The sequence below is a fragment of the Cyclopterus lumpus genome, chromosome 7, assembly GCF_009769545.1.
Source record: "Cyclopterus lumpus isolate fCycLum1 chromosome 7, fCycLum1.pri, whole genome shotgun sequence".
Taxonomy (NCBI): Eukaryota; Metazoa; Chordata; class Actinopteri; order Perciformes; family Cyclopteridae; genus Cyclopterus; species Cyclopterus lumpus.
Window position 1 is genome coordinate 26558660 of NC_046972.1, and position 25223 is coordinate 26583882.

Sequence of the window (25223 nt, forward strand, 5' to 3'; positions counted from 1 at the left end):
AGATAACAAACACTGGAAAGACCCAGGAGCAAAAAAAAAAATATATATATATATATATATATATTACAAATTAATAATAAGATTCATCGTGTGCTGCTGCTGAACAACAATGTCACCAGAGCTGGAAGAGAATAACCAAGGTGAGTGTTCTTCATAATGTATTTACACCATGTGAATTTAATAAAACAGGAAGCACACGCTGATGAATTGGAGCATGGGACCACAGCTTAGACACCCTTCTTTGTGAATGAGAGACACGCTCTGGAATAACCTGCACGCTGTGTGTGTGTGTGTGTGTGTGTGTGTGTGTGTGTGTGTGTGTGTGTGTTAATCACCACAGTGTGTACATGCATACTGCAGGTACACTTATTAAAGGGGTCAACACAAGTATGTGTGCACTAGTGAGATAATAAACATTAAAAATAGGTGTTTATTTGCATCTGTTCACCAAAAGTTACCATAACAGTAGGCCTAATTTGCATATTTAAACTTAACATGTCATAAAACTTATAATACAATAACTCTTCTTAATGTCAGTGATGAAGTGGTGAAGTTTCATGTGATATCTATGAGGTCATGTTCTGACCCTATAACACAATAACTCTTAATGTCAGTGATGAAGTGGTGAAGTTTCATGTGATATCTATGAGGTCATGTTTTGACCCTATAACACAATAACTCTTAATGTGAGTGATGAAGTGGTGAAGTTTCATGTGATATCTATGAGGTCATGTTTTGACCCTATAACACAATAACTCCTCTTAATGTGAGTGATGAAGTGGTGAAGTTTCATGTGATATCTATGAGGTCATGTTTTGACCCTATAACACAATAACTCTTAATGTCAGTGATGAAGTGGTGAAGTTTCATGTGATATCTATGAGGTCATGTTTTGACCCTATAACACAATAACTCTTAATGTGAGTGATGAAGTGGTGAAGTTTCATGTGATATCTATGAGGTCATGTTTTTAATGTTACTTTAATCTCTTTAAAGGGCGTTCTCTCTCAATGAGTTTGTTCTCAGACTCTGATCCAGAAATCTCCTTCAGCAGCTCTGACATCACCAAACTTTACACGTTCATTCATAATGAAATAGCTGTTTATAGTATTGATTAATGGAATTATATAAAGAGATATCTATAATCCTCTCTGTAAAAACATTAGACATTAATATGTTAACAACATGAAACAAGAATTTTGAATCTGACGTTTAGATTTATGTTCTAACCCTAACCCTGCCTCACTTTGCATCCAGCGGCTAACGTTTAAAAGAAGAACATTTATTTTGTGTTTTGCATGTTCCTTACGTGTGTGTGTGTGTGTGTGTGTGTGTGATGGAGAACATGAAAGCATGGAGATGTATCTTGAAGCGTCTTTCTGCTGCAGCAAACTAATCATAACATCGTGGGGGGGAGGGGCTTAAGCGATGACAATACAAGTGCAGCACGATTTTATCCCGATTGTGAATTGTGTAAAGGCAGTTTTGCACTGGGAAGTATGTGCTTCATCTCCAGCGCTGTTGTGAATGTTTAAAATATGTCTTTTACAATGAGACTGTGAATATTTCTGATGTCTGTGTTCATCTCATTCTTCAGGTGAAATCAGTCTCCCCCAGCTAGAGGCAGGGAACCTGTCCGAGGAGGTTTGCGGGGGGGCGGCACGCCCCCTGGTGCCAGCACCCGGTGGGGGCCACGAGTGTGGCGAGGGTGGAGGAGGGGCTGCTGGCCAGACCCAGGATGGGGCAGCGCCCGGGGCTGGGAATGGGCCGGTGCCGGTGGTGGAGCGGGAGACCTGGACAAGGCAGATGGACTTCATCATGTCCTGCGTAGGCTTCGCTGTCGGCCTGGGCAACGTGTGGCGGTTCCCTTACCTCTGCTACAAGAATGGGGGAGGTGAGCACACACACACACACACACACACAAACACACAAACATATGTTTTAAAAATCTCTATGCCCATTGAGGGCTGCAGGAATGAGTCTTAAAACAAGGAAGTTGAGATAGCATTTTTGCACACCTGGTTCCTGGTTTAAGTGTCTTAAAACCCTCAACTGACCACCAGGGGGCGACTCCTCTGGTTGTATTGAAGTCCATGCTTCATGTGTTAAAGCTGCATTCTCTCTACAGACCACCAGGGGGCGACTCATCTGGTTTTATAGAAGTCCATGCTTCATGTGTTAAAGCTGCATTCTCTTTACAGACCACCAGGGGGCGACTCCTCTGGTTGTATAGAAGTCCATGCTTCATGTGTTAAAGCTGCATTCTCTCTACAGACCACCAGGGGGCGACTCCTCTGGTTGTATAGAAGTCCATGCTTCATGTGTTAAAGCTGCATTCTCTCTACAGACCACGAGGGGGCGACTCATCTGGTTTTATAGAAGTCCATGCTTCATGTGTTAAAGCTGCATTCTCTCTACAGACCACCAGGGGGCAACTCCTCTGGTTGTATAGAAGTCCATGCTTCATGTGTTAAAGCTGCATTCTCTCTACAGACCACCAGGGGGTGACTCCTCTGGTTGTATAGAAGTCCATGCTTCATGTGTTAAAGCTGCATTCTCTCTACAGACCACCAGAGGGTGACTGCTCTGGTTGTATAGAAGTCTATGCTTCATGTGTTAAAGCTGCATTCTCTCTACTGACCACCAGGGGGCGACTCCTCTGGTTGTATAGAAGTCCATGCTTCATGTGTTAAAGCTGCATTATCTCTACAGACCACCAGGGGGTGACTCCTCTGGTTGTATAGAAGTCCATGCTTCATGTGTTAAAGCTGCATTCTCTCTACAGACCACCAGAGGGTGACTCCTCTGGTTGTATAGAAGTCTATGCTTCATGTGTTAAAGCTGCATTCTCTCTACTGACCACCAGGGGGCGACTCCTCTGGTTGTACCGCATTATTTTTGTTGTGATGGAGTTCCTCTATAGACTAACATGAAGTCATGTGACCGTGGTGGAGTTCCTCTATAGACTAACATGAAGTCATGTGACCGTGATGGAGTTCCTCTATAGACATGAAGTCATGTGACCGTGATGGAGTTCCTCTATAGACATGAAGTCATGTGACCGTGGTGGAGTTCCTCTATAGACTAACATGAAGTCATGTGACCGTGGTGGAGTTCCTCTATAGACTAACATGAAGTCATGTGACCGTGGTGGAGTTCCTCTATAGACTAACATGAAGTCATGTGACCGTGATGGAGTTCCTCTATAGACATGAAGTCATGTGACCGTGATGGAGTTCCTTTATAGACATGAAGTCATGTGACCATGGTGGAGTCCCTCTATAGACATGAAGTCATGTGACCGTGGTGGAGTTCCTCTATGGACTAACATGAAGTCATGTGACCATGGTGGAGTTCCTCTATAGACTAACATGAAGTCATGTGACCGTGATGGAGTTCCTCTATAGACATGAAGTCATGTAACCGTGATGGAGTTCCTCTATAGACATGAAGTCATGTGACCGTGGTGGAGTTCCTCTATAGACATGAAGTCATGTAACCGTGATGGAGTTCCTCTATAGACATGAAGTCATGTGACCATGATGGAGTTCCTCTATAGACTAACATGAAGTCATGTGACCGTGGTGGAGTTCCTCTATAGACATGAAGTCATGTGACCGTGGTGGAGTTCCTCTATAGACTAACATGAAGTCATGTGACCGTGATAGAGTTCCTCTATAGACATGAAGTCATGTGACTGTGATGGAGTTCCTCTATAGACTAACATGAAGTCATGTGACCGTGATGGAGTTCCTCTATAGACATGAAGTCATGTGACTGTGATGGAGTTCCTCTATAGACTAACATGAAGTCATGTGACCGTGATGGAGTTCCTCTATAGACATGAAGTCATGTGACCGTGATGGAGTTCCTCTATAGACTAACATGAAGTCATGTGACCGTGATGGAGTTCCTCTATAGACATGAAGTCATGTGACCGTGATGGAGTTCCGCTATAGACATGAAGTCATGTGACCGTGATGGAGTTCCGCTATGGACATGAAGTCATGTGACCGTGGTGGAGTTCCTCTATAGACATGAAGTCATGTGACCGTGATGGAGTTCCTCTATAGACTAACATGAAGTCATGTGACCGTGATGGAGTTCCTTTATAGACTAACATGAAGTCATGTGACCGTGATGGAGTTCCTCTATAGACATGAAGTCATATGACCGTGATGGAGTTCCTCTATAGACATGAAGTCATGTGACCATGATGGAGTTCCTCTATAGACATGAAGTCATGTGACCGTGGTGGAGTTCCTCTATAGACATGAAGTCATGTGACCGTGATGGAGTTCCTCTATAGACATGAAGTCATGTGACCGTGATGGAGTTCCTCTATAGACTAACATGAAGTCATGTGACCGTGATGGAGTTCCTCTATAGACATGAAGTCATGTGACCGTGATGGAGTTCCTCTATAGACATGAAGTCATGTGACCGTGATGGAGTTCCTCTATAGACTAACATGAAGTCATGTGACCGTGATGGAGTTCCTCTATAGACATGAAGTCATGTGACCGTGATGGAGTTCCTCTATAGACATGAAGTCATGTGACCCTGATGGAGTTCCTCTATAGACTAACATGAAGTCATGTGACCGTGATGGAGTTCCTCTATAGACATGAAGTCATGTGACCGTGATGGAGTTCCTCTATAGACATGAAGTCATGTGACCGTGATGGAGTTCCTCTATAGACTAACATGAAGTCATGTGACCGTGATGGAGTTCCTCTATAGACATGAAGTCATGTGACCGTGATGGAGTTCCTCTATAGACATGAAGTCATGTGACCGTGATGGAGTTCCTCTATAGACTAACATGAAGTCATGTGATCGTTGTGGAGTTCCTCTATAGACTAACATGAAGTCATGTGACCGTGATGGAGTTCCTCTATAGACATGAAGTCATGTGACCGTGATGGAGTTCCTCTATAGACTAACATGAAGTCATGTGACCGTGATAGAGTTCCTCTATAGACATGAAGTCATGTGACCGTGATGGAGTTCCTCTATAGACATGAAGTCATGTGACCGTGATGGAGTTCCTCTATAGACATGAAGTCATGTGACCGTGATGGAGTACCTCTATAGACATGAAGTCATGTGACCGTGATGGAGTTCCTCTATAGACTAACATGAAGTCATGTGACCGTGATAGAGTTCCTCTATAGACTAACATGAAGTCATGTGATCGTTGTGGAGTTCCTCTATAGACTAACATGAAGTCATGTGATTGTTGTGGAGTTCCTCTATAGACATGAAGTCATGTGACCGTGATGGAGTTCCTCTATAGACATGAAGTCATGTGACCGTGATGGAGTCCCTCTATAGACATGAAGTCATGTGACCGTGGTGGAGTTCCTCTATAGACTAACATGAAGTCATGTGATTGTTGTGGAGTTCCTCTATAGACATGAAGTCATGTGACCGTGATAGAGTTCCTCTATAGACTAACATGAAATCATGTGATCGTTGTGGAGTTCCTCTATAGACTAACATGAAGTCATGTGACCGTGATGGAGTTCCTCTATAGACATGAAGTCATGTGACCGTGGTGGAGTTCCTCTATAGACATGAAGTCATGTGACCGTGGTGGAGTTCCTCTATAGACTAACATGAAGTCATGTAACCGTGATGGAGTTCCTCTATAGACTAACATGAAGTCATGTGATCGTTGTGGAGTTCCTCTATAGACATGAAGTCATGTGACCGTGATAGAGTTCCTCTATAGACATGAAGTCATGTGACCGTGATAGAGTTCCTCTATAGACTAACATGAAATCATGTGATCGTTGTGGAGTTCCTCTATAGACTAACATGAAGTCATGTGACCGTGATGGAGTTCCTCTATAGACATGAAGTCATGTGACCGTGGTGGAGTTCCTCTATAGACATGAAGTCATGTGACCGTGATGGAGTTCCTCTATAGACATGAAGTCATGTGACCGTGATGGAGTTCCTCTATAGACATGAAGTCATGTGACCGTGGTGGAGTTCCTCTATAGACATGAGGTCATGTGACCGTGATGGAGTTCCTCTATAGACATGAAGTCATGTGACCGTGATGGAGTTCCTCTATAGACTAACATGAAGTCATGTGATCGTTGTGGAGTTCCTCTATAGACTAACATGAAGTCATGTGACCGTGGTGGAGTTCCTTTTATAGACTAACATGGTTTCTTCCTTTCTGTCTTTCCGTCTTTCTTCCTTCATTTGTTTGTTTGTTTGTTGTTTGTTCGACAGTACACAGCTTCTTACTGGTACCAGAAATATCTATACATTAATTTACATATGTGTGAAGACAACAGCAAAGTATAAACCAACAATTAGAAGACAATATTCACAACACGATAACAACATGAAGGGAAGTGAGTGTGTGTCTGAGAGCACTTAGCCGTGGAGTGGTGACCTCCCGCGTGGTTTCACTTAATGTATCGCGGCTGCACTCACATGCATACAAGGTTATTTATTGTGCGTCCCTCCACACACGGCCCCTCCTCTTTTCCTTTCATTTTTGTCCTCCAACAGTAACCTGAAGCTTTTGGCCTTGAATTCTCTTATCTATGGCCCGCCCACCTTTCATTTTCTATTTCAAATTCTTTTTATGAGGTGAAATGAAACTGTGTGTGCGTTAGTGCTCCCCTCCCTCTCATGTGTGTGTGTCTTGTGACTCGTGGCTCTGATACCCACCTTCTGATATCGTATAACAATGGCCTGCCTCAAACAGTCGCCCCCCCCCCCCCCCCCCCCCCCACCACTGAGCTCCTGCCCGGCACTCATGTCGCATTCAAAAAGGTGCTCTCTCCCCCACCAATAAGGAGGCGCACAGATACGTGCTTTAGTGCGTCATTTTAGAATTTTTTATTCAATTCATGTTTTTACGCCGACCCCACCTCGTAAACACGGCGACGCTCTCGGACTCAATGCTCGATGTGTCCGGTCCAGTTATGATGAGAGGGGATTTTTACTTAACCCTCTTAGGGATGCGGTTCCTGCATGATTCAGCCAATATGTCAGGGTTTACTATTGGATCTCTCTCTCTCTCTCTCCCTCTCCCTCCCACCCGTCTCTCTCTCTTTCTCGGTCTCTCTCTCCCTCCCACCCGTCTCTCTCTGTCTCTCTCTCTCTTTCTCCCACCCGTCTCTCTCTGTCTCTCTCTCTCTCTCTCTCCCCTTCTCTCTCTATCCCTCTCTCTCTATCCCCTTCTCTCTCTCTCTCCCTCTCTCTCCCTCCCACCCTTCTCTCTTTCTCCCCCCACCCGTCTCTCTCTCTCTTTTTCTCTCTCTCCCCGTCTCTCTCTCTTTCTCGCTCTCTATCTCCCTCCCACCTGTCTCTCGCTCTCTTTCTCTCTCTCTCTCCCTGTCTCTTTCTCTCTCTCCCTCCCACCCGTCTCTCTCTCTCTCCCTCCCACCAATCTCCCTCTCTCTCTTTTTCTCTCTCCCCCTGTCTCTCTCTCTCTTTCTACCACCCGTCTCTCTTATGAATGTGTCCTTATAAGGCAGCATCCCTCTGCTCTCACAGAACGACATAAAGGATGATGGACCAAATGAGGCACGAGTCACCGATCGACGAGCGAGGCCCATTAGATGAAGCTCCTCTGCGATGGTTTTATTCTCTGCACTCCCCCTCTTCCCCCCCGCCTCCCCTCATCCTGTGCTGTCTCCTCCATCTTTCCCTCCTTTTTCCTTCCCGTGCCTCTCTCTGTTCTGCGTCACAGCTGCGTCATGTGACTCCCTCCCATCTGTGCACTGTTGCAGTATCGTCCACTTAGTTCAAACCAAAAAATTATAAAATAATCTAAGCTGTTTGAGAATCCCAAACCCCCTGCTGTGTCAGCTACTTCTAATCAAAATGAAACTATTCCTTGACTTCTTTATCAGGACTAATAACTCCTGCTGGAGTCTATTTCCCCCGTTTGATTGTCCTCTGCAACTATCAAGTTCAAGGACAGTGTTTAACAAAACGGTCCAAACACTTGAAGACAATGCCACGATTATCTCCCATAGACACGTCCACTGTGTCTCTTATATGTGGCCTTGTCTGTCTTCCTCCCTGGCTTTCTCCCTTTATTGCCTCTTCCTCGTCCTCCTGCTCTTCGTTCCTAGTTCCTCGCTGTGTCGATTGCTTGGTTAGCCATGCCGGTTAGCCATGCCAGTGTCTGCGCAGCTTGTGTCCTCCAAAAGTAATATAATGAATAAAACAAAGTAAAAGTTCAAGCTGCTCCAGTGGTCGTGTTTCTGAGCATCAGCGTTCCTCTCGCTTGACTGCAGAGTGAAATCTCATTCTGACACGGAAGCATTATTGAAGTTGCCGAGCTGCCCATTGTCTGGTGTGAACGTTGCCATCACTACTGCATTGCATTTCTCTGGAAATGGCATGAAATTGACATGGAATCGGTTTCACGCTCATAAACTCTGGCATGTGTTGTGTGTTTCAGGGGTCTTCCTGATCCCCTACCTGCTGATCGTGTTCGTCGGGGGAATCCCGGTCTTCTTCCTGGAGATCGCATTGGGGCAGTTCATGAAGCAGGGAGGGGTCTCGGCCTGGAACATCGCACCCCTCTTCAAAGGTACCGCCGTCTGACACAATTATATTTTGATATAAGAAGGTATGTTAATACTAAAATTAACGAACTGTGAATTGTACAACTAGTTTGCCTCCGGCTGTTGGTGGAGACAAAGAGATAGAGCGACAGACAGACAGAGAGACAGGGCCTAACGTGTCTCTTCTGGCTTCCTCCCTGTAAAGGTCTGGGCTTGGCCTCCATGGTGATTGTGTTCTTCTGTAACACCTATTACATCATGATCCTGGTGTGGGGCCTCTACTTCCTCTTCCACTCCTTCACCAAGCAGCTGCCCTGGGCCACCTGCGGACACCCCTGGAACACGCCCAACTGCACGCAGGACTTCCGCCGCGCCTGCCACAACCACAGCACCGCCTCACCGTCGTCGTCCCCCTCCAACCTCCTCTCCTCCACATCGCCGCTGAACCTGTCATCAGCCCAGCTGCTCTTCAACGGAAGCTGCATGGAGGCTGAGGGCATGCGCTCCCCAGTCATCGAGTTCTGGGAGTATGTTCTGCATTGTTGAGCAGCGTGTCAGCTGTCTTTACAAAAACAAAACTCAAAGCCGCGGAGATTCAAATACGCATCACGATGCAATGTTTTACAGTCGTGATGTTTATTCTGTTTTTTTTATGTAGTAATCCGTAATACAATCCAATCCGTGACTCCAAACCGTCACTTCGAACCGTGACTCTGATTCGTAGTACAATCCGATCCGTGACTCTGATCCGTGACTCCGATCCGTGACTCCGATCCGTGACTCCGATCCGTGACTGCGATCCGTGACTGCGATCCGTGACTGCGATCCGTGACTGCGATCCGTGACTGCGATCCGTGACTGCGATCCGTGACTCTCATCCCTAAAACAATCTGAACCATTTCACCACTAACACACTAACACCACTTTGCTCTTCTCAGGGTTTATAGAAAAGGCCTTTTGTGAATTGGGTCGTGGCGGTTTGTAATTTTCTATTTATTTTTTGGGCCCCCAGAGAACTAGTTTGTGAGACTTTGGTGTAATGGACGCACCTCTGTGTTCTTCCTCCTAGACATAAAGTGCTCCGACTGTCCGGTGGGCTGCACGAGCCCGGAGACGTCAGCTATGAGATGGTTCTGTGTCTCATAGTCACCTGGATCATTGTTTACTTCTGCATGTGGAAAGGAGTCAAATCTACTGGCAAGGTACAGCGTTTCCTAACTGTGCGATCAATGTTTCACTTCACTGTTTTTGGGTGTGTGGACTGCCGAGATGCTTCATATTCATGTTTTTTTTATACTTAGACGGTACGTGAAACAGAATCAGGGGCTTATCAAGGGCAGACTCACATTTGCATAGCTTCATGCAAAGGTTAAATACAGCATTTTTGTCCTTCTGATCCCAAATCAGCTTTGGTGTAGTGAGAGGATCAACGCGTTTCAACACGAACATGAGCGTGTCTCTTTCCTGAATGTCTGCTAATTTATGTATTTTGTTTGTGTGCAGCTTGATATTTCAGTCGGCCTGTGATCTAATTACCTGAAATGACGTCGCTCTCTGTCCCAAATGAAAATAGACGATCGGTCCTTGTTCTTTCTCTTTTTATAAAAACAGCTCTGCCCTCTGATGCGTCGAGGACAACGAGTGTAGTGTATGGAGAGATGTCTGTGTTTGCATACTTGTGTCTCCATAGTAGTCAAAGCTCACAGAGCGAGCGGGGATGGCAATGTAGATGGGGATGGATGTAGATGGGGGGGGGGGCGGGGGGGGTAAATAACGAAGGAGATTTGAGCCAGCTGTAAGCCGATTAGTAACTTTCCACCATGTAGACGTTCGAGGGCTTTGAAAAGGGCTTTTCTGCATGTGTTTCGCCCCAGATAAAGGCAAATATTTGTGCCCTTCTCACTACCATACTGACTTAGCCGGGAGGGGGTGCTTCTGTTAGGTAGGGGGAGGGAGGGGGGGCTTTCTCAGCATTACTTGACAAAGACTACCTTGTGGAAAGGTCTGCCACAAACCCCTGCTATTGCAGGAGGTTTACAAATTGTCTGGCTTTCCATTTACAGGCTACCTTTTCTTCAAAGTAACATGACAGGGCCCATTACACATCTACTACAGGAGGGACCTAATGGGCTTCTACTTAAGACTTGAGTATTTGCAAAGCAGGTAATTGCTTAATCAAAGTGATAAAAACATACTTGGGTGCAGTTACATTGAAACATTTGACTGTAGCTGATGTTGATAAACACTGAACTGTTCCAACTAGCCTGTTAAATTATAACTGCATCTTTTTATGTACCTACTTACATGTAATGTGAGGGTTTTTACTGCTTTCACTTAATTCAAGTTTTAAATGCATAGCACTCAAACTTCAACCCTCTCCCCCAAGTTTACTTTACAAATTGGCCTCGCTGTATTTAGAGGTGTACTTCACTGCTCCCTTGTTCCGTCTTTCTCTAGGTTGTTTACTTTACAGCTCTGTTCCCCTACCTGGTTCTGGTGGTTCTCTTGGCCCACGGCGTCACTCTTCCCGGAGCTTTAGACGGTATTGTTTACTACCTGAAACCAGACTGGTCCAAACTCGGAGAAGCACAGGTACGTTTCTTGCAACAAGAAAGTAATTTGTCTGCCGACCCGGTGGACAGAGGGTAGAAGAAACATGTTCTGTGTGTGATAGGTGTGGATTGATGCGGGCACTCAGATTTTCTTCTCCTATGCCATCGGACTGGGCGCCCTGACTGCACTGGGCAGCTACAACCGCTTCCATAACAACTGTTACCAGTGAGTTTATGCACAACACAACACCAGAGTCACTAGACGGAGGCCAACATCAACATTGTCAGCCAGAACTTGTGCATGTCGACTGCAGACTTAAGTACTAGAAACAAACAGTTCTTAATCATACCTGTTGCAATGTATCAGTACATGTTTGACAGTTTCCGCTTCATTGGGTTCATTACAAAAATATACAATATATGAGAAAAATAACGATTTGATAAATTACCACCACTTTTATTTAAATAATAAAAATGTATCAATTTAAGATCATTTATTTAATCACAGGTTGAACGCCGCAATAATAAACAGATGAAAGCCAGAATGCCCTCGAAGGGTCATACACCTTTAAGAAAGTAGAAGTAGGCGTGGTTTCATCTCTTCAACTCTTTGCCCACTTATTTGCATATTTGTTTTAATGATGCAGTGGGTGGACTCACTCAGAAAGTTACACATTAATCACCAGCTGGAACACCCATTAGATGTGAGTACACTCTGGGAGACTTCCGAGCACACCACTCACCTCAGATGTAAAATGATCAAAATAGAAGTAAATATGTTATCGTATAGCCAGGAAGAACCGCAGTGCCATTAGCCTGAATATGGAACGAGCTCTGTTTTTATTTTATCATTCTGTGATGCTGTGAGAGGCTGTAGAGATGAACTGGTGTAATAAAGGATCAGTTCTTATCTATCTGCTTTTAGCACCAGCTGGCCTAACTGATGCTGGTTCTGGTGGGCAGGTTGATGAGCAAGCATGAAATCACCCTCCACAGTCAGATCTCTAAACATATCAAAGCCCTGATAGAAAGTTAGCCCCATTGCAGTAATAGGGATATATATATATATATATATATATATATATATATTGTAAATCAGCTTGCACATTTGGAATGTTCATAATAGGAGGAGCCTCCTTCCGTCGGACGTTTTCCTCTTCCTTGACCTTAGTTGGAAGTTAAGAGATGAGTTCAGAACCTTAGGTATGTCAGTTTGGCTCTGTTCCCCCCCCCCCCCCCCCCCCCCCCCCACACGGAGTAGCCCAGGAATAGCTGATATATAAACAACATACTATGTACAAGACAATTTTGGGTCTCGTTCACTTGCTTCCAAACCACAGAAATGAACTCATCTTTGTTTTTGCCACGCTAGCAGTGGAACAGTTTGAAACACAAGTCAGTCACTCCATCAGAAGTACTTGTTGAATAGTTTCGTAAACCGACCTCCCCACCATAGACGGTATTTAAGAAGTGGACGTAGTCACTGTGACGTCTCCCGTTGGTTTGTGGACTGCCGTTATGAAGCGCTGAGTTCGGTGTTTTGGCCGTCGCCATCTTGGTTTTTGGCAACCAAAATATTACAATTAACTCTCATAAAGTGAACGCACACTGTAAAATTGTTAAAATTGTGAGACGAAAAGACGGACAACGCTGTGGTAGAGACCTGTCAATCACCTTGTAGGCCCGCCCTAAAGCATACCATGCTTTATGGTCTGTGACTCTAAATGACCATAATTTACTAAATGAACATCATGCTGTATTGAAGAAGACTTGAAACTAGAGATTGAGACCAAAAACTAATGTTTACAATGTTTACTGAGGGAATACATCAAGAGAGTAATTTTCTCATAGACTTCTATACAACCAGAGGAGTCGCCCCCTGGTGGTCGGGAGAGAGAATGCAGCTTTAACACATGAAGCATATACTTCTATACAACCTGAGGAGTCGCCCCCTGGTGGTCAGTAGAGAGAATGCAGCTTTAACACATGAGGCATATACTTCTATACAACCTGAGGAGTCGCCCCCTGGTGGTCAGTAGAGAGAATGCAGCTTTAACACATGAAGCTTAGACTTCTATACAACCAGAGGAGTCGCCCCCTGGTGGTCAGTAGAGAGAATGCAGCTTTAACACATGACGCATATACTTCTATACAACCTGAGGAGTCGCCCCTGGTGGTCAGTAGAGAGAATGCAGCTTTAACACATGAAGCATAGACTTCTATACAACCAGAGGAGTCGCCCCCTGGTGGTCAGGAGAGAGAATGCAGCTTTAACACATGAAGCATAGACTTCTATACAACCAGAGAAGTCGCCCCCTGGTGGTTAGTAGAGAGAACGCTTCACTATTCAGAACCGGAGGTTGACACCTGCTCCCTACACCTGCTCCCTACACCCCTCTCCGTCGTTAGAATAAGGGACTGTGTGTCTGATCATTTCTTTTATTTCTTCCAAAACTGATGATCCAACATTCAGTGCTGTCCAGAGGACTTTAACTGCTCTAACTTTCTTTTTTCATTTTCTGCATAACTGCTTCATTCACTTTTTATTTGAGCAACCAAGTGTTACGCCAAATCTGTCGGAAAATGTGTACCCTCTGAACACCATGCAGTTTTTTGCTCTTGGCCCATCTGTAATATAAAGTTATGCTCCTCTCTGGAAACGGAACCATCATGACTAGAAGTAGAGAGAACTCAAACATGTCTTTAATGCAGAATAATTGAATTTCTTTTTCAAAAATTGGAACACAATGGAATCTATATTTCCAACATGTTTCAAAGTGTCTACAAGTGTTACCGATGTTGGAAAAACAATGGAGACTCTACTTGCTATACATATCAAGATATTTGAATATTTCCAATCTACATTTATAGGCTCTCCTCTCTGCTCTGTGTTCAGCAGCTTGAAGTTCAGTTTCACAGAATATTTTTTACGTGACTGTTGGACTCAAATGAATCAATCATGGCTTCAAAGTTTCACTGAGGAGCTCATAATTGAATATTTTCTACAATATCTGATTAAAGTAAGCAGTTTATTTAGGACGAGATTTTAAATAAGACCCGTAGAAATGTCTTTGATAAAATCTCACAATTTTAAGCTTAGTTTCAGTTCTGACAGAAGAGTTCGTCACACGTGATGTGTTAAAGAACTGTAGGAAAGATCAAAATCTAATAATAAAGGTTCTTTGTAGCTTCTGACTGCAATAAACCGTATCCATTGTTTGTTGTCTTTGTTGATTGCCTCAAACTAAATTATCTTAAACCAGATCTGGCTGTGTAGAGCCTGGCCTGACAGCCTGGAATGTCAAACAATTCCCCATTTTATAGTAGATAAACACTTTTGATTGACGTGAAATCCTCTCAACTCTCATGCAAAATGTAAACATTTTTGCACCACTAGCTGTAAACAGTGTTTCAGCCTCAAAGGGCTGCTAGCTTGGCTGCTGACTTCTAGTCTTGTTTTAATAATTCTTAAAACCCAAAACTGAGCATTTTTCCTTTAGAGAGTGGCAGTTGCTGCTCAACACAGCTGCTGCACAGTCACACTAACCATCGACTGCTGTTTATACATTCCTCATATCGTTGCCAGCTAAACTTCAGTAGTCAGGATAAACAGAAGGTCATTCCTCGCTGTTTTGAGCGTATAACAAGAGACATTGTTGACCTCATACTTCAATGAGAATTGCATGTATGCATATTTAAAATATTAGATGTATTTTTGTGTAATTGTAAGATGTCCAGAAGGGTTTTGCTTTCACTGTCTCCGCTCTCAGACTTGACAGACCAATTGGCAAAGTACGGAGATGACAGCAGCTTTTAGAGAAATTGCTATTGATCCTCTACTCACCATCCACTCTTGTCTGCTGTCTTGAGTGTCTTACGTGAGCCTCTTGTTAGACCACATTGTAATATTTCTCACAAAAGAGAACTGTATGGATAATGTATTTTTGTAGACCAACAGGAAATTGGCATCATTCTGGGTCCAAAAAAAAAGCCAATTCAATTCAGCCCAATATCACAAATTACAAACTCCCCTCAGAGGGCTTTACAATCTGTACACATACAACATCCCTGACCTTTGACCTCACATTGGATCAGGAAAAACTCAAGAAAAAAAACAGAAAAAAACCCTTTCAGAGAAAAAAAGGTAAGAACCCTTTAAGAGAGCAACAGAGGAGGATCTCTCTCCCCAGATGGACAGAAGCAATAGATGTCATGTGACCAGATGAACAGAGTTACAGAGTTACATAAACATTCAATGAATATGACAGAAATTATGAATAATTAGTAGTAGGCATGGTCACGATCCAGACCTCCACAATCCATGAAACAGAAGGAGGTAGAGAGGAGGGGCATAAGCAGGGCCACAGAGGCAGGAGGCCGGCCTACCAGGCATGAGGCATGGAGAAGAACTGTCGGGCTCATGAAGAGAAGGAGAAACTGATGAGATATGATGTTGTGAATAAATGGTTGTGTAATGCAGACATTTCCAAACGTGGTGAAAATGATGATGATTAAGAGAGTGAAGTTCAACCCAGTGACAGCATTTCAATGTGGAGACAAATGTTTCTATTGTGATATTTAGCAGGAAAAATCACACTAGTTCAAGAACCAGCAAATGAAAGATAGAGGCAGAGAGAGCAGCACTTCAGAATCAGAATCAGAACTTTTTATTGCTAAGTATGTTTTCACATTCAAGGAATTTGTCATGGCGGGTGGTGCAACGATAGACAATAACATTAACAACAATAAACAACAAGCCTCTCATTGACTACCACCTTTGAACATTGTGTGGAGAGTAAAAGAATCAACAGAGGAGACTCTGTATTTCTTTGGTACACAAGAGGTCAACCAACACCTACTGATATTGTCCTATTCATGACCCAATGTCAGAACCCACAAACTTCACACAGTAAACACAGGAACAGTGTTCACAATAGGAAGAGAAGACAAACAAGGACAAGATAAACTTTCCTCAAGAAATGGAATCTGTTTGGCATTGGGCACGTGAGCAAAGGACTGCGATAAGCGCTCGACTTGCAAGGCGTGCAGCCGAAACCATCGTAGTGTTCTTCACATCCGCCAAAGAGAGAAAGCAGCCAACACAGACTCCAAAGAAGCCAAAAGAACCATCAGTTGAGTAGCGCACATGTGGTCATACAGGGAACAAAGTCATACAGACATACTGTATGCTTTTCTAGATCCAGGCAGTACAGCGACATTTTGTTTAGAAAACCTTAATCTGAATGAAAGGAAAACCCAAATCCACTTAAGAACGGTTTCCAGTTACATGTTGACAGATTTGGAGATTTAAAGATCTACCAGAGGTCCATACCCTGAAGAGGATGCCTATAAGCACTGATAACCTCATCAAAAAAGAGGATTTGGCATACTTGCCATACTTTCAGTCCGGGAGGCAGACACAGTCACCTCATTCAAGAATAGACTTAAGACTTTCCTCTTTAATAGCCCTTATAGTTAGGGCTGAATCAGGTTTGCCCTGGTCCAGCCCCTTGATATGCTGCTATAGGCTTATAGGCTGCTGGGGGATGTTTTAGGATACACTGAGCACCTATCTCCTCTTCTCACTCTCCTTATGGATGAATTTACATCTCTCCATTGCACCTTATTAACTCTGCTTCCTCCCCGGAGTGGTTGTGACTTCACGTCTCATAGGGTCCATTGGACCTGGAGGTGTCTGATGCTGGTGAGCCGGCCTCCCATTGGCCCTGCTGATGCCCCGCCCCCCCTCCTCTCTACCTTCTTCTGTTTCATGGATTGGAGTTCCATTCATACATTGTCATATTCATGTAATGTGTTTATGTAACTCTGTAACTCTGTTCATCTGGTCACATGACATCTATTCTTCTGTCCATCCGGGGAGAGGGATCCTCCTCTGTTGCTCTCCTGAAGGTTTCTTCCCTTTTTTCCCTGTCAAAGGTTATTTTTGGGGAGTTTTTCCTGATTCGATGTGAGGTCAAAGGTCAGGGATGTCGTATGTGTACAGATTGTAAAGCCCTCTGAGGCAAATTTGTAATTTGTGATATTGGGCTATACAAAATAAACTGAATTGAATTGAATTGAACTTGGATGGTGTTATTGTTCCGAGAATTCAAGCTGACGTGGAGTTGTTGATGGGTGCCAACGCCTACAACATGCTTGAGCCTTGGGGAGTAGTCAACAGTCATGGAAACAGACCGTATCCTATTAAGACCCTATTAATGGTCCCCTTCAAGGATGCAGGGATGAGCGGTGTGGGAGGCGACCCTGCTGCGACTGACTTGACTTGACTTTATTTGATATGGACATCATGGCATTATAATTTGCACAATATCTAGATGCACTGTGTTAAGTGCTTGTAGCAAAACACTTATTTACAACACCTGTCCACAGGAGGCTTTTGGTTTTTTTTAAAGAGAAAATAAGAAAATACATCCATAGATACATCCACAAAGTACAAGTGTGTTTACAGAGGTGTTAGGTGTGAGAACAATGTTTCTCTTTTAACCATGATTTAATACCTCTATTAACACAATTTAAATTGTGTTCCATTTTCAATTATGTTGTTAGACAGTTCCATGCTTTTGCTCCTTGAACAGAGAAGACTGATTGTCCAAATGAGGTCTTGGGCAATACGACAGTTCCCGTTTCATGAGGCCCGTGTGTTCACTCTGGTGGTGTCCTGTAACACATTCATTAACCAGGAAGGGGCATGACCATGTAGGCAGTTAAAAATCAGCTTTAAGCTGGAATAGTTTATAAAGCTTTCAAAGCTGAACATATTGTGTTTTTGCAAGATATGGCAATGGTGCCAACTCATTGGTGTTTTGTCCATAATTTTTAACGTCTGGTTATACAGCGATATGATGGGTTGTTTAGTTGTTTGTGAGGCTTGTGACCAGGTAGTGATACAGTATGATAAGTGTGAAAATATCATTGCATGCATGTAAAGCTGTGCTGTACTGAATGGCAGATAATTTAACCCATCTGAAGCAGTTGAGATTTTATTTAACTTTTTTGCTGATATTACGCACTTGTTTATCAAATCTTAGATGTGAGTCGAGGATGATTCCTAAGTACTTCACATTGTCAACCTCAGTGATTACCTTATTGTTTATTTTTTACCATGAATCTTGCATTTTCATGTCGTTTACGTATTGAAAAACATTCAGCGTTAAGTGACTCAAGGACTCAAGCCATTGCGATACGGAATGTAAGGAGTCAGTAAGCTGATCAGCGGCCTGGCTAGATGTTTTGGCTGATGTATAAATAACTGTATCATCGGCATACATTTGGCAGCCAACCCCCAGACAACTCTCAGGTAGATCGTTGATATACATGCTAAATAGCAATGGACCTAGAACCGACCCCTGAGGTATCCCCATGCTATTGGCATGGATGGTGGACTTTTCCCCATTGACTCTCACACATTGTACTCTTCCCTTGAGGTACGAGTCAAACCATTGTGAGGCAAGTTCAGAGAATTGGAATTTGGGAAGTTTGGATATCAACACCCTGTGGTTAACAGTAATGAAAGCCTTTTTTAAATTTGAAAACTGCTCCCACAGCATGGCCCTTATCCAAAACACCTTTTATTGGTTCAATTAGATGGCAGTTTGCAGTCTCAGTAAAATGTTTGGATCTGAATCCAAATTGTTGTTGATACTGTAACTGAATTGTTTCTAGATGTATTATGAGTTGCTCTGCTACAATTGTTTCCAGTATCTTGGAGACAACAGGAAGGATGACAATGGGTCTATAATTGCATGTCAAGTCAGATTTAAAAATGTGACTGATAACAGCTGTTTTCCAGGTCTCAGGGAAAGTTCTTGTTTTAATTGACAGATTGGCTCAAGTAGTTGGGTTCTGTATTTCCTTATCAGTGCAAAATCAAGATTATGGATGTCCTTGGCCTTTGAGCTACTGAAGTGACTCATAATTTTGTTTAATTTCTGAAGATTAACTTCTTTGATATAAAATAGATTTTGAGAGTTCTGGTCCACCGTGTTGGGTGTCAGTTCTACTGGTTTAAAATTGTTTGCATGTTCCTGTACTGAGTCTACAAAAAAAGCATTGAACTCATTTGCAATTTTTGCATTATCAGAGATAGATTTGTTGTTTATTCTCAATTATTCTCTGATACTTATGGGTGTTTGAGTTGGTTAAACAATTAATGTGTTTCCACAATTTGGAACTGCAACCTTTAGCCTCTTCAATAAGTTTTGAGAAGTAATTCATCTTAGCTTTGCGTAGCTCGGTAACAACTTTGTTTCATAGGCCTGTCTAAATGAGATGATCAGTATCAGTATCACCTTTTGAGGTCAAAGTCACGTTTTTTCATTAATGGCCAGATATCCTGACCAAGCCATGGAAGTGAGCTCCTTTTAGAGCTGCTGTTCCATGTTTTAGTGTAGCTGTCAATTAAACTATTAAGAGCTGTCATAAAATGATCACAGCAGGTGTTCAAATCATGTGTTTCTGTTACTTTATCCCAGTTCATTTGCGTCAGTTCTCTTTCAAAGTCTGCCATTTTACATTTTGGTATTCCTGATTTTACAGATTTTCTGGCATTCTTGGCTGTTCATCTGGTCACATGACATCTATTGTTCTGTCCATCCGGGGAGAGGGATCCTCCTCTGTTGCTCTCCTGAAGATTTCTTCCCTTTTTTCCCTGTGAAAGTTTATTTTTGGGGAGTTGTTCCTGATCCGATGTGAGGTCAAAGGTCAGGGATGTCGTATGTGTACAGATTTTAAAGCCCTCTGAGGCAAATTTGTCATTTGTGATATTGGGCTATACAAAATAAACTGAATTGAATGATGAACCAGTCATTTGCTGGTCAGCTTTCTAACAACATGTCATATTAAGATCCGATAGGCCTGTGATCAGATTGTATGTTTTAGTTATTCTTTCGTTTAGCACCTTTATCCATCCAGTTGATATTGCAATGTCCAAACAAAATACTTTCAGAAGAATGATTACATATTGCAAGAAGTTTTTTCAGTTCATCATAAAAGCTGATGTTGTCAGAAGACAAAAATGGAGATGTCAAGAGATGAAATATTCAGTCAAGCTTCATGATGCTTGAACCTTCCCTTCAAGAGAGAAGAGGTCTCACTACCAAACAATAAATGGGTTGCCAGGCAGCACATTGTCTCTGTCATCAGTCAGGCGTATGCTGAACATGTGCCTGAATGATCAGCTTGAACGATCTGATGGAAAGGGATGGTGCATTCCACACCGTCGAGTGCACCATCCCAAGAAAGGAACTAAATTAGATATTTGTTAAAGTCACTACAATGATAATAAACTTCATATATGAAGCACTTACCCATCACTTACCAACATATTCTCCTGATAGAACGCCAGGAAGGAATTTCTTCAAATTGGTGCTCAAACTCTCACCTAGACTCAAAGATGAACTGGCAAGATTTTGGTGTTCAAAGGTCACTGTCACATTGCAAACATATTTTTGTCCACAACGATTCATATGCTGTTCCTGACAGGATAAAATGGACATGGATGTAAACTGCAACATGATATACAGTAATGCTAATTCTCTCCCTCTCTCTGTTTCTCTATAGGGATGCATTCTTGTTGGCCATGATCAACAGCGGAACCAGCTTCTTTGCAGGCTTTGTGGTGTTTTCTGTGCTGGGCTTCATGGCTGCAGAGCAAGGCGTGGACATCAGTAAGGTAGCTGAGAGCGGTAAGAAGAATACAGGCTTCCTTGAAACACAGTGCAATGAATATTAGTGGTGTAACGGACCGTTATCGATCCCTGATCCTTTCTAACCCCCCTCACGGAATGTTTTCCTGACGGTGGTTCTCCTCAAGTATCCAGTAGAACATATGATCAGGACATCATGATGTTTCTCTAGTCTCGGATCTCCGATCATGTGACTTAGTAAACAACCAATCAGGGTTTAGACCAACAGGCTGAAGGTAAATGATAATGTTCTCATGATGTGTTCAGGCTCTGCTTAGTGAAGATGAGTACTGGCTGAAGGTAAACGATAACGTTCTCATGATGTATTCAGGCTCTGCTCAGTGAAAATGAATACTGGTTGAAGGTAAACTATAACGTTCTCATGATGCGTTCAGGTGTAGTCTAGTAAAATGTAGTGTTGATGATGAACTAGAATAAATCCAGACGTTTTCACATGAATTAAAATTAGATAATAAGAAAAAAAAACAATATAAATTACAATAACAAAGTAAAAGTATAACATTTAGAGTTTTACTGACTCTACTGGAAATTATTTTTGGGACGGTGGAAAAAAAAGAAAATAGTCTGAATCATATATATATATATATATATATATATATATAAGCCGTGGGCTTTCTGATCCGCTGCACCACTAATGAGTATTGAAAGTAAAAAGCTGCATGCCCTTGAAACCATACATGCCCTTGAAACCTATACATGCCCTTGAAACCATACATGCCCTTGAAACCTATACATGCCCTTGAAACCTATACATGCCCTTGAAACCTATACATGCCCTTGAAACCATACATGCCCTTGAAACCTATACATGCCCTTGAAACCATACATGCCCTTGAAACCTATACATGCCCTTGAAACCTATACATGCCTTTTAAACCTATACATGCCCTTGAAACCTATACATGCCCTTGAAACCATACATGCCCTTGAAACCTATACATGCCCTTGAAACCTATACATGCCCTTGAAACCATACATGCCCTTGAAACCTATACATGCCTTTTAAACCTATACATGCCCTTGAAACCTATACATGCCCTTGAAACCATACATGCCCTTGAAACCTATACATGCCCTTGAAACCATACATGCCCTTGAAACCTTCACATGCCTTTGAAACCTTCACATGCCCTTGAAACCTTCACATGCCCTTGAAACCTTGTGTCTATGGCGTGCAGGTCCTGGCCTGGCCTTCATCGCATACCCCAAGGCTGTGACGCTGATGCCTCTGGCACCGCTGTGGGCTGCACTTTTCTTCTTCATGTTGCTCATTCTGGGCCTTGACAGTCAGGTAATATAGCGAGCGTGCTCTTGCACCCTTTCTAAAAAGAATCTGAGGTTTTACTCGCTTCTTGCATTCGCTCTGGAGCACTTTATGTAGATTAGCTTTCACTCCCTCTCAATTCTTCTCACACTAAACAGTTGAGTTTCAGCATATCTTAGCCGGTGCCTACATGCATTGTTTTACAGCCCGGGATTTCTTCAATGAGCTTGTGTCTTGATTCACAAAGAAGTCTGTCTGTTCTCCGACCCATTCATGTACTCTCACTTTCCAACTCTCTCTGTGTCTCTCTCTCTCCCTCTTTCTCTCTCTCTCTCTGTGTGTATCTCTCTCTCTTTCTCTGTCTCCCTTCCTCCCTCCCTCCCTCTCTCTCCCTCTCTCTCTCTCTTTTCCTGCCACATTAGCCGCCTGCATGTGCCGACATTTCTGGTAAACAGTGTAAAAATAGGCGCACAGCTGATCTCCTCTGCTGTTTGAAATGTGATTCTGCAAAGACGTACACATTCTTACTTTGGGAGATGTCAGATATCGATCTATTCGATTCAGTTTTTTGTTGACGTTATACATTATAACATTATATCATTGTTAATGCAATAATGTTTCAGTTGTTGCATTAAAAAGGTTCTGCACTTGAGTTGAAATTCCTCTTCCTTTTTTTTAACCAAGTTTCTGCTGTACGGTTTATTATTTTTATTTTTAATAATAATGTATACCTGCATCTGTGTATTTTTTTTATACCTTTAAATGTTCATGTTTAAATCAAGCCTGCAATGGCGTATTGCATTTATTGTACTGTTTGTATATTGTAAGAATTACGGAGGTGGTAATATTAGGAGAAAAAACAGAAATAGTGGTTGTTTTTTATTGGCTTTACAATAAAACACAGTGAGTCCTACCGCTTATTGATAACACACTGGTATCGTATCGGTATTGATAAAGTCGAATCGGTTACGTGCACATATTTTATTTTTGAATTGGTTGTTTGCTGTCTCTCCCTCTTCTTCTAGTTTGTAGGCGTGGAGGGTTTGATAACAGGAATAATGGACATGCTACCGCCTAAATCTGCCCTGGGCTCCCTGCGGCGAGAGGTGGTAGCTGCCATCTGCTGCTTCATCTGCTTCCTGATCGACATATCCATGGTCACTGAGGTACACCAAGGGGCTTGCTTTGATTCTTCACAAATGTTGCTCGGGACTCACGGCCGTGTTGAGGCCGGCATATTAAAACACAACCAAACAGCGTGAGATTGTTTTAGCTGCTGCAGATTATTTTGATGTGGCTATAAAATTCCGGCCCTAATGTGTAGCTAAAATGAAATTAGACACAGGACGAAACGATCGTCAGGTATAAACTGAGACGAAAGCCATAAACGGCGGAGGTGAAGCTGGAAATGGCTCACACATGAAGTATTAACAGGATGCTCTTGATGCAGACTGCTCTCTCTGTTTTCTGTCAGGGAGGGATGTATGTCTTCCAGCTGTTTGACTACTACTCTGCCAGTGGCATCACTCTGCTGTGGCAGGCCTTCTGGGAGTGTGTGGTGATTGCATGGGTCTATGGTGAGACAATACCCCACGACTGACTTTTCGTTAAGCCCCGCCCCCATACCAGCCATGTTACCGTGGAGCCCACACTGTCACTAACTGCACTCTGAGTAAAATATGAATTATCTTTTGGAAAAAGCAATTACAGAGAGAAACAGACAGACGGGTCCACCATATGAAAATATAATACATTCAGTAGCTAGCGTAGCATCGCAATGCTAACGCTTGTTAATAATGTGCTAACGTTTAGCGCCACTAATGTTTTAGAAACTTATATATTTCCTTACAAACTCTCTGAATATTACACAACGTTTAATCACGACAAGCTCCAAATCCACCAGAGCTGAACTATGTGACGATGTGATTGGCCAGTGTGCGTTCGAGAGGGTGGGGCTTAGCGAAGGCTCAATCGCAATACAAACGTAACCTGATGCAAAAAATGCACTACTGTTTTTGTTTTGTTTTGTTGGTTGTGTTGCAAATGGGCTTCAACTGCATTGCGTCTGTATGTGGTTTGTCAGGCGCAGACCGTTTCATGGATGACGTGGCTCGTATGATCGGCTATCAGCCCTTACCCTACATGAAGTGGTGCTGGTCCTACATCACGCCTTTTGTCTGTGTGGTGAGTTCTGCATGTTTTTATGTCGTACTCCCCAATACGTTTGCACATGTTTTGCATACAGCTGATGTTTTTTTCTGCATCCAGGCAGTGTTCATGTTCCACGTGGTGAACTACAAGCCGCTGACCTACAACACAGTGTACACTTACCCCTTGTGGGGGGAGGCGCTGGGCTGGGCTCTGGCCCTGTCCTCCATGCTCTGCATCCCCGTCACCGTCCTCTACAAGCTGCTGCGCTGCAAAGGATCTTTGCGGGAGGTCAGTATGCACGTTCTCTTTTTCTGTTGACAAAGGCGCTTCCTCGGATACTGCCCTCCCTCTCCTTCTTTGCATGATTTCATCGTCACTCATTGAGAGACGCTGAAGCATCTGTCCGCCCTGTTGTCTCTTTTCTCTGTGCAGCGGTGGCAGCACCTTACCACCCCGGTGTGGGGCCGGCATCACCTGGAGTACCTGGCGCCGGAGAGCGAGGCCAAGCTGCTGCCGCCGGCGGGAACCAAGAGCACGCTTCTGTTTGAAAGTGTCATCTGACGAGCTGAACCCCCCCTCCCCTCCTCCACCACCAAGGTCGCCCCCTAACATCCGCACACACTAAATAAATCACACAAGCGCAGAACGGTCACACAAACACACACCGTTTTTTTTTAACCCCCCGGACGAACGGACCAAAGATTAGATGGAAGAAGAACTGAAGGACCACCGATCACCCTGCGCTCTGCTTTGTCCAACTCTACCTCGCTGTCTCTCCCCTCTCTTACTGCCCCCCCCACCCACCACCCACCCAGCCCTTTGTGCCGTCCTGTCTCACCCTGTGAGTGTCCAGCGTAGAATGTGTCTGTGTGCATGTGTGTGTGTGTCTGTGTGTGTGTGTGTCTGTGTGTCTGTGTGTGTGTCTGTGTGTCTGTGTGCGTGTGTCTGTGTGCGTGTGTGTGTGTGCGTGTGCGTGTGTGTG

The 25223-nt window shown here is 43.4% G+C and overlaps 1 protein-coding gene across 1 annotated transcript; it reads left to right on the plus strand.

Moving 5' to 3' along the window:
• Positions 1–109: 109 nt before the first annotated feature.
• si:ch211-117c9.5 (sodium- and chloride-dependent creatine transporter 1) lies at positions 110–24802 on the plus strand. The gene is made up of 14 exons (XM_034536896.1): positions 110–140; positions 1598–1894; positions 8444–8575; positions 8755–9076; positions 9619–9751; positions 11007–11141; positions 11224–11327; positions 20681–20805; positions 22005–22117; positions 23116–23256; positions 23565–23667; positions 24174–24274; positions 24359–24529; positions 24674–24802. The coding sequence occupies exons 1-14, from the start codon at positions 110–112 to the stop codon at positions 24800–24802; spliced, it is 2037 nt and encodes a 678-aa protein (XP_034392787.1).
• Positions 24803–25223: the final 421 nt, after the last annotated feature.

What these genes read in the sequence shown, in the direction of transcription:
- si:ch211-117c9.5 (XM_034536896.1), top strand. Translation starts at nt 110, where the DNA reads ATGTCACCAGAGCTGGAAGAGAATAACCAAG. An exon ending in TTCCATAACAACTGTTACCA is followed by an intron (nt 11,328 to 20,680) that starts GTGAGTTTATGC and finishes GTTTCTCTATAG; the next exon opens with GGATGCATTCTTGTTGGCCA. An exon ending in TCACGCCTTTTGTCTGTGTG is followed by an intron (nt 24,275 to 24,358) that starts GTGAGTTCTGCA and finishes TTCTGCATCCAG; the next exon opens with GCAGTGTTCATGTTCCACGT.